This window comes from Amphibalanus amphitrite, unplaced genomic scaffold (genome assembly GCF_019059575.1).
Source record: "Amphibalanus amphitrite isolate SeventyFive unplaced genomic scaffold, NRLGWU_Aamphi_draft 001947F_arrow, whole genome shotgun sequence".
In the NCBI taxonomy this organism is placed as follows: Eukaryota; Metazoa; Arthropoda; class Thecostraca; order Balanomorpha; family Balanidae; genus Amphibalanus; species Amphibalanus amphitrite.
The window spans coordinates 60,963-71,338 of NW_024883440.1; the positions used below are offsets into that span (position 1 = coordinate 60,963).

The 10,376-nt window shown below is 48.6% G+C and overlaps 1 protein-coding gene across 1 annotated transcript; it reads right to left on the minus strand.

Moving 5' to 3' along the window:
• Positions 1 to 656: 656 nt before the first annotated feature.
• LOC122375884 (tyrosine-protein kinase receptor UFO-like) lies at positions 657 to 5,178 on the minus strand. Its single transcript, XM_043355456.1, has 2 exons — positions 4,988 to 5,178; positions 657 to 1,713 (listed from the first exon to the last, which is right to left on the minus strand). Exons 1-2 carry the CDS (start codon positions 5,114 to 5,116, stop codon positions 1,582 to 1,584), a joined length of 261 nt encoding a protein of 86 aa, XP_043211391.1. The 5' UTR covers positions 5,117 to 5,178; the 3' UTR covers positions 657 to 1,581.
• Between the last annotated feature and the right edge of the window lie 5,198 nt (positions 5,179 to 10,376).

Genomic DNA, 10,376 nt, shown 5'->3' on the forward strand with positions numbered 1-10,376 from the left:
ACATTAACGCTTGGCGTCAGAGGTGCAGCCGGCCCCCGTTTTCCTGGAGGTGTCCGGCATATGAGGGAGCCAACCACAGAGGGTGCGGGCGCCAATTGGAGGCTAGATAAGCGCCAGCGGTCGGGTAAGCAAACACAGCCCGCCCGGCCTGGCGAGAACACTGCGCCGGGCGCCCCCAGTGCGTGAGTGGCACGCCACACGGCGGCCGCTCATGTTTTCGTTTTTTTCTTCTTTCTTATTTTTCCTTTGTCTCCCTCCGTCAACTCCAGCGTCTTTCAGCTAGGGAGAGCTGGAACACGCGCAATAGGAGCTGGCGGAGGTCGAGGCCGCACTACGCCAAATCCTCCCGGATACCGAGGTAAGAGACGGGTAGGTCCGGCCCCTCAGTTCAGGCTCATCACACCACACAGGCGCCAGCGACGCCAACGTTCACTACGGTGTGCGCGATTGCCTAGTGTCAACAAACGCACGGCAGATGTAAAGAGAGGGCCAGTTATTCAGCTGTTCTCCGAAAGAATCGAAAGTCAAAAACTGTAAGGTAGCTGCTGATTTGCAGCAATGACTTTTTTTACACTTTATCGTTTAAGCACAAGTATAATATAACCCGTAACATATAAAAACCAGAGAAGTATAAATGCTGGGGTGTAAAAACCAACGTAAAAAAGCAATATGTATTGACAAACAGTTTCGGGGTTGACACAAGCACAAACTGCCATCGAAAACACAAAGGCACAAAAACGTAGGAACTCTCATTGCTTTAAATGACACACAAAGGAACATTCACTGACTGAAACTTTTGAACTCCTTTTGAGTTATGCAGTACCCCGATTCAGCGACCATCGATCAGAAGTATCTCACTATTGGCGCTTCCTCATCCTGCTCAGGGTTTCAAGAGATCAAAATCACATTGACCTACCCGGTTGCCTTATCGGAACTAGGCAAGGTCATTGTCCATGAAACTATATGAACTACATGGAACTACATGTCCATATACCTACCATACCTGAGCTGGTTTTGAAGAAGAGACGTGTTTGTACACTGGATTATCACAAACAAGTCTACAGGCCGACGAGCACAGCCTTCAGTACGTCATATCATCGCACTGATCAGCAGACAACAAACATGAGCAATATAAACAGCTTAAATCACGACTTCTGAAGCTGAATGTAATTAATGAGCTCTCACTGCGTAATCATGTCAGCTCATTACACTTAACATAGCAAATGTTCTTACATCCGCAACTAAAAAAGCCAGTCTGTCTTTCATGAAGACCATCGTCTACTACTCAGCCCGGCGCATAGCTTCCGAGCGCAAACGAACTTTCTCATGGTCATGGCTTTGATACAACGTATAATCTGAGCTCCGAATCTTAGCACATATGAGTCTTCCGCAAACACAGCCAAATTGCGTAGTGGAACTTGCACTATAGTCCACAACTAAATCTTTTACGAATCTTTTTTTTTTCTCGGGACACAGCACGCGGCTCAGTTTCTGCTCCAGGGCTGAAACACAACGAACAGTACACACTCATCACAAAGAGATCGCGCATCACATGGTTGGTAGAGCGCCGTGTGGCGGCGCTTACACTGGACTTGGATCGTTGGTGTCCGGCTCGCCCCCGCTTGGTGAGTTCACATAGGCCGGTGGTGGTGTGGCCGCACCAGCGACTTCGTCCGGCTGCGGGGACCCCTGCCCCTGCATCACCATATACACCTGTGAGGAACAGCCAGAGTCAGATGACACTAAAAGACACGGCGAGGATACACCGGGTTTCAGATGACATAGTGACACACATGGGCGGATACACCAGGTATCAGATGACACCGTGTTACACACAGGGGCGGATACATCAGGTGTCAGATGTCAGGTTAGTATGTGTCCGAACTCAACGTCAGTGAGGCGGTTGTGAAGTGTTGTGACGGGCTTACCCATGCAGCACTTGCGTTTCCCGGTTACTCACTAACCAGGTTTACTACACCGCTATCCTCGTAGCTTAACCCTCGCCCGCACATGGGGGGGGGGGGGGGGCGGGGGCGAAGGGCCACCCCAGGTAGTTTTATTTCTGCGCTGCACTAAACATTTTTAAAGCTAGAAGTCTGATTTTGCGTATCGCTGATTTTCTATCCTTTCTCAGCGTCCAACGAAAATTTAAAGGTTCTGTGGTTTTTGGTTTCGGAGATATGACCTTGTTCTTCGGAGACCGTTTGCTGGGGGGGGGGGGGGGCGTTAACAACCGATAACTCGAGAACCAAAAACGCAGCGAAACGCACGAGGCGGCAAACGAAAGAACGCGACGAGACGCTTCAGATGAGTACTTCAAAGTTGAATTTTGAGGTCACAGGTCGGGTCAAGGTCAGGTCAAACGCCTGAAATCGGGCTTTCAGTAGCATGGACTTCAGGACTTTGCAATGGGCGCCTCTCGTCATAAACTCTGTCAAAACGGTGCACAATCCATCATATAAGGCCTACAAGAGTGTCAGCTCCATGTATGGGTCAAAAAAGCATAGGTCAGGGTCAAGGTCAGGTCAACCGGGTAGGCACATATCCCCGAAAATAAAAACTGATATTCGCAGCCTGTGACAAATGTTTTATTACGGAGCGAGCGAAGCGAGCGAAGTCTTTCCTTAGATTAACGGAAATTTCTGAGTATGAGCGGCCGGCCGGCCGGCCGGCCGGCCGGCCGGCCGGCCGTGCGGACGCTTTTGCGAGGCTTATATCTCAGCAACCACTTGACCGATTTACACGCGGTAATTTTTGTAGGGTAGCTTCATTCCTTCTACCAAGTATTGGACCATTCCCGATGCATATAGGTGACCCCTTATGCACGTGCCACGTGCAAAACGAAGAGGTGTCAGTTTTGTAATTGTTGCAATATCTCGGTAACTACTTGGCCGATTGCGCTGAAAGTTGGTATGTAGGTAGGCACCCACTAGGCACTGCATATCCATGTGCCAGAGTTGGGGTGCTGCTGCACGTGCGCACGTGCAGGGGTCGTTTCCAGATCTCGAGAACGGCTGGACCGATGGCGCTCAAATTTGGTACACGGTTAGGGACCAGTTAGTAGGGTGCCGTGCACAAGTCAGTTGGGACCCATTTTGCACGTGCGCACGTGCAGGGTGCCGCTCCCAGATCTCGAGAACGGCTGGGCCGATTGTGCTCAAATTTGGCACATCGCTAGAAACCGGTCATTAGGGTGCCGTGCACGAGTCAGTTGGAGGTGCCCCCTCGAAATTTCGCACGTGCAAGACTCAACCCCTCGCTCGCTCCGTTAGTCGCCCCAAAAGGCGCTATACTGGTGGGTAATTTGGGGCGTAGAACACGACGGTGACATTCATTTTATCATATGTGTACGTGTTTGGCTCAAAAAGTTCAATTTAAGAAATGCATGTAACATGGTGCTGAAGTAGTCACGAGAAATTGCCAAGATTCAGTTCAAGATTTTGGAAAGTGGGGAGCGATAATCAATAATCGAAGATAGTCATTTGATTGTTCATGGTATTGGCAGTCTAATGGCGTTTACGGCATGTCTGTATGTCTATTCTGTGATTTTATATGATTTTTTTAACATATGCCGTTTTTGGTCGAAAACTCAGAAATCATGACGTCACTAAAACCTCGATATCTCAAAACATTTTCGACCGATTTTTTTGAAACTTTGTCACAATAAACTTCAATCAATTCCCTACAGATACCCAAAATTTGGCGCGCCTGCAGCGCCAAATGCCAGCGCCCGGCGAAAAAAGTGGGGGCGTTTAACGCCCCCCCCCCCTCCAGCAACTCGCGGGCTATGTGCGTTCTAGGATGGGAAAATGGCATGTGCGGACGAGGGTTAAGTATATACAGGATGTTGCACCAATACTGGTTGGTCACATCTTAGCTGCTAACACGGAGAAAACTGGAGATCTCGGGTCAGGGACACGGCTCTTTCTGGCTGCTTGGGTTGAGAAGGAGCGGAGAGATGTCTAAAGCTCCTGTCAGGGTCGCAACCTCTAGAAACAAGCCGACAGCTCTGGGGTCAAAGAAAACGCTCTACGTGCCGGACTTTATGACAAATCAGCGAGATTGTGGAATGTGGAATGAACATTTTGCAGTTGTGAAACCGCCGCCAAGTTTGGGCGTGACGGATGAGTCGCATTTCAACTTGTGAATCAATGCTTTTGTTTTTAGTGTGTGGGCTCTACACACACACACACAAAAAAACTAGTGGTTACGTGAGTGGGCGAATAAAGGCCGCCGTCCACGGTGCGGAACGCTTGCGGTCCGTACGGAAATCGTGTGCGCTCCGTGCGGACCGTATCCAAACGGCAATCAGCTGTTGATTTTCCGTCAGCTCTCCGCTTGTGTTTCGGAAGCGGTTGCCACGGAAACGAAATAACAAAGTCCGACGTTGAACTTTTCTGCGGAGAACGCAGACGGAACGGACACAGACAGGGGCCGTCTTCCGTCTTCGAGTTTTCCATTGCAAATTTAAGAAAGAATTTCAACTCTTTCAATATGAAGAAAGTAAACATAATTTCCTTGACATGGCAGCACTATGTTATGCCATTAAATTGCTATATTTTCTTTTGTAATAACTGATAACTGCTCTTCACAAAGTGTTCGCCAGTGTCCGTGAGCTTTCCGTCTGCGGTCCGGATGCGGTCAGCGTGCGGCGACATTCCTGACGGACTCCGGACGGAATTCCGTTACAGTGGACGGCGGCCTTAAGTGAATAAAGTGATAAGTGCTAAGTGAATGAGTACCTGAGAGTGAGTGAGAATTGAGGAACGTAAAGTAAAAGAAAGATAGAAATAGGTAGAGATAGATAGATAGATAGATAGATAGATAGATAGATAGAGAGAGAGAGAGAGAGAGAGAGAGAGAGAGAGAGAGAGAGAGAGAGAGAGAGAGAGAGAGAGAGAGAGAGAGAGAGAGAGAGATAGAGAGAGAGAGAGAGAGAGAGAGAGACTACATTCAACCCGACTCAGACGTGGACCCGGCTACTCACATTTGGTGCGAAGCCGTCGACCATGGTGCCGATCCGCTCGACCAGCTGACAGAAGCTGGGTCGGCTGTGGGCCTCGAGCTCCCAGCAGTGCAACATCACGGCGTACCTAGGGGATTCGGGCAGTGTCATACCCCCGACACTTCGTATCCAATATCCCGATATACAGCTGAGACAGCTGTGTCTTTGACATCGCGTAGCCGGCACTTCATTTCTTAGTACCTATGAGCACTTCTGCGAATAGTTTTATCTTTTAGGGAGGCGGTGAGGCGAGTCATACCCGGGGACTGCAACAACAGCATAGGCGTAGGAACAGGGGGGGGGGGGCAGGTGGGCAAGTGCCCACCCACTTTTCGAGGTTGGGGGGGGGGGGGGCAACCATGTGTTTTGGTCCACCCACTTTTTACTCGAGGCCCCTCGTCTCGATTTGAGAGGACGTCGTCACCTTCCAGAATAAACAAACTCGGTAAAAATAAGTTCCACGAATCCCCACGCACGGACTCCAAGGGGCCGTGATGGATCCAAGGAGGCCCTCTGTTCATACTTGTCAGTCGAAGCCCCTGAGACTGATGGCCTGAGAGGCCCTAGTGGATCTGAGTAGGCCCCAATATCCACACTGGTCTGGGGAGGCCCCTGACACTGGCGGTCTGGGAGGCCCCTCTATCCACACTAGTCAGAGGTCTGAGACTAGTGGTCTGGGAGGCCCCTCCATCCACACTAGTCAGAATAGGCCCCTAACACTGGCGGTCTAGCCGAGGCCCCCTACCCTCACTCCTCCTCTATCCTCAATAGTCAGAAGAGGCCCCTGAGACTGATGGTCTGGGATGCCTATCCATCTACACTGTAGTCAGAGGAGGCCCCTGAGACTGATGACCTGAGAGGCCCTTATAATCACACCAGGCAGAAGAGGCCCACGAGACTGATGGACTGAGAGGTCCTTCTATTCATACTGGCCACAGGAGACCCCCAAAACTTTCGGTCTGGGAGGTCCCTCAATCCCCTATGGGCGCATGCGGTCTCCGTCCGGAGTCGGTCAGGAATGTCTCCGCATCCGGACAGCAAACGGAGAGCTCACGCACGCTCGATATCAGCTGTTACAAAAAGAAAATATGGCCATTGCCTAGCATCACAAGATGGTGCCATGCCAAGGAAATAATATTAAATTACTTTGTCTTGAAAGAGTTGAACTTCAATCTTAAATTTGCAATTGAAAACTCGAAGACGGACGACGGGCCATGTCCGCATCCATTCCGTCTGCGTTCTCCGCACAAAGTTCAACACGTCGTACTTTGGTACTTCGTCTCTGCGACAGCCGCGACAGCCACTTCGGATGTCGATTGATAACCCGATTTCGAATTTAGCTCGAGGGAGGTCACGCGCGACTTGCATAACGTGACTTCCGAGTCGGGACTGAATATAATTACGCCAATTATCAGCGATATGTGTCCACACAACATGGATGCGGTCCGCACACGATTTCCGTACGGACCGGATGCGCCCACCTAAATTCCGTACGGACCGCAAGCATTCCGCACAGTGGACGGCGGCCTTAAGGGTTTTCAGGGGTCATGCGCCGTTTGCGGCAAATAGATTCTAAAAAAATCGGAGGGGGAATAAGTTTTAAAAATGGTGCAGACGTTCCGCACTGTTCACTTAAGCGGTTACGCCCCTGGGTAGGTACATCTGCCCGATCTCAGAAGCTAGATTTGGAGGTCATACTTGAAAGCAACCAGCAGGACGAGGCAAAAGTTGGAGGCCCCTGAAAATAGGAGGCCCCCTGGAAAAGGAGGCCCCTTGACAGGGTGGCCCACCCACTTTTCATGACGTTCCTACGCCCGTGAACAACAGAACAGCGCGCATTTCTGGGCAGGCTCACTGACGCCGCGTTCAAACAATGCTATCGCATGGCTTACGCTCCAAGGATTCAGAGCTGTCATAAAGACGCATTTCGAGTTCAGCGGATATGATAATCGGATTCAAGTACGCGTAACTGTTCGGGAAATCCACCCTGTCTAAGTGGATATCCCAAAGTTCTGCGAATAGTTCAAAGGCGTGTTTTTTTCTCCTCACGGAAGCCGGTTACTGAGCAGTACAGCCAGACTGCGGTGGTCTGACCCCGCGGCTAAAGAGTTGAAGGATTAGGAGCGAGCTGGATCCAAAGTCGGGGCAATCCGATGGTTCGGATGTGTGAGGTAGGTAAAACCGCCGCGGAATTATACAGCTACCTAACGGCACGAAACGAAGCGAGGAATATGGTCTGTCTTAGCTGAACCGGCAGGCTACCGTATCAGTGGGCAATGGGGATAGGAAGAGATGAGCTCTCTGGGACAGGGCCTCGGCTAAGGAATTTTGACTACTGGGGCAAAAGTGTGTTAGCCCGCGCCCTGCTGGGGGAGGGGGGTGTTTGAACATCCCCTCTCATTGCTGTTTTTCGCGAATATCTCAAAAACGGCCGCGTGGAGCGCCGCCGTTTTCGGCACACCTTATCATCAACCAATTCTACACATGTTGTAAAAATGTCAGACCAAGGTCATTCAAGGCCAGGTCAATACATCTTATCATCAACCAATTCTACACATGTTGTAAAAATTTCAGGCCAAGGTCATTCAAGGCCAGGTCACTACAAGTGACCTCACCTCATAAAATGGTTCGGTATATGCCATAGCTACACCGAGTGACCGATCGCTTAGACACTTTCAGCGATTGATAACGGCAAGAGCATGTACAAAATGTTTATCTCGGAATTAATTTTCACATTGGTGACCGGTTTATTTTGCGACCTCTCTAGGTATTTAACCCGCGAGTTGCTGGGGGGGGCGTTAAACGCCCCCACTTTCTTTTCGCCGGGCCATAGCATAAAAACGGCGCGCCGCAGGCGCGCCAAATTTTGGGTACCTGTAGGGAATTGAAGTTTATTGTGACAAAGTTTAAAAAAAAATCGGTCGGAAAATGTTTGAGATATCGAGGTTTTAGTGACGTCATGATTTCTGAGTTTTCGACCAAAAACGGCATATGTTCAAAAAATCATATAAAATCACAGAATAGACATACAGACATGCCGTAAACGCCATTAGACTGCCAATACCATGAACAATCAAATGGCTATCTTCGATTATTGATTATCGTTCCGCATTTTCCAAAATCTTGAACTGAATCTTGGCAATTTCTCGTGACTACTTCACGACCATGATACATGCATTTCTTAAATTGAGGTTTTTGAGCCAAACACGTACACATATGATGAAATGAATGTGACCATCGTGTTCTACGCCCCAAATTACCCATAAAACATGTGTCACAGGCTGCGAATATCAGTTTTGATTTTCGGGGATATGTGCCTACCCGGTTGACCTGACCTTAACCCTGACCTATGCTTGATTGACCCCTACATGGAGCTGACACTCTTGTAGGCCTTATATGATGGATTGTGCACCGTTTTAACAGAGTTTATGACGAGAGGCGCCCATTGCGAAGTCCTGAAATCCATGCTACTGAAAGCCCGATTTCAGGTGTTTGACCTGACCTTGACCCGACCTGTGACCTCAAAATTCAACTTTGAAGTACTCATCTGAAGCGTCTCGTCGCGTTCTTTCGTTTGCCGCCTCGTGCGTTTCGCTGCGCCTATTGATTCTCGAGTTATCGGCTGGGGGCGTTTAACGCCCCCCCCCCCCAGCAAACGGTGGGTGGCGAAATACCCCAGCAACTGCCGGGTTGAGTCAATGGGAGACAATTTTAAACCACCTCTTTTGAACGAAAGTCATTCTAAACACTCTCAAGTCTCAAACACTGAATTACAAGTAGGTTTGACACACTGAACATGAAAATGGCACCCGTGACCCCTGTTCATACCCCTGAGGTCATCTCAGGTCACGAATGGTATCTAACAGTTTTTCGCGACTAACTTTTGAAAGAGGCATGCTAGAGCGATGAAAACGCCCTATGTGTTCATCTCGACGATACGGATCCACTGATATGCAACATGGCAATTTCTGGTTAGATCATGAACTTTACCTGAGGACACATTTTCAAGTTGACTTATCATGTAAAATTAGAGTTCATTTGATGCGTCTTGACGAGAGGTTAACACGATGTCGGTAAAAGAAAGCTCGTGCAAGGCTTGAGTCAAAAGTTATTGTAGGAAAAACCGTTCCCGAAAAATCGTCTTTTTGGGAAATGTTTGCCCCCTGCAGGCAAAACCGTTGAAGTTAGTCAAATCTGAGAGAAATACTCAGAAAGAACACTAATATGGCCATCAAATGCGCTTCTCCGCGGCGCTGTAGCTCTGTTGGTTCCCGAGTTATGATCCGGCATCTAGCAAATTGTCGATATTCGACCTGAAAATCGGCGAAATTTGGTCTTCAATGACCCCCAGGACATGAACTTTGACCTGACCAAAAAAGTCGCCGAAGTAATTTCCTCATTATTTTTGACGCTCTTTCGAACGAAGAGCAACTTCTGGATTATGGGGATGCAAAAAGATATGTTTGCCAATGCACGCCTATGTTTTCTTATGAAAACTGAGGGTGCAGCTGCACACCATGCACCCCCTTTTCCTCAGCCCATGATTTCTTGCCACAAACGTCTTCAACTGCTCCCGAGTGAAAGAATGTACGTACGTTAATATTGAGATATACTCATTTTGTGGAGGTTGGGCAAAACCTGACCACTACTGGGGCATTCCTTGACTCTACTGGGGCATTTGCCCCAGTAGTTAACATGTTAGCCGAGGCCCTGCTCTGGGATGGCATCCGGCATCAATTATTATACATTGTTACAACATTGAATATCGCCAAGTTTTTTCCAGACCTTTCATAATAAGTTGTGATAACATTTACAGTAAAGAGCAAATTTCACACCGAATTACAAAATAACGAATAAACATCAATATACGAGTAGAATCTTTGCATCTTCAGAAATATTGCATGTTAACCTTCCAGGCGGTGGGGGGGGGCATTTTTTTGCCCCCCCCCCCCCTTTAGTTTTTTCGATATATCTCGAGAACCGCTGCGCCGATCGTCACCAAACTTTCAGTACCCTCCCGGGAGCAGCTAGCGCACATGGTGACCAAAAATTTTTCCAAAGGCTATGATAGGTTGGCCGCTAATGACGTCAGAGTGACGTCATTTTTGCCATTTCCGACCTAAAAAAGGTTTCGCGGGAAGGGCTGTCAGGCCTACAGCTTTAGAGATACAGAAAAATGTTTCAGACATAAAAGGTGTGGAATTAAACGGGCTACAAAACTGATATTTCGGTTTTTCGAATTTTTGGGATTTTGACCCCCAAAAATCAAAAAGTAGATTTTTTGAATATAATAGCCAAAAAATCCAAAAACATTTTTGATTTTCGAAAAAACCGGAATATATGTGATAGCCCCTACCGCCTTCTATCAGCA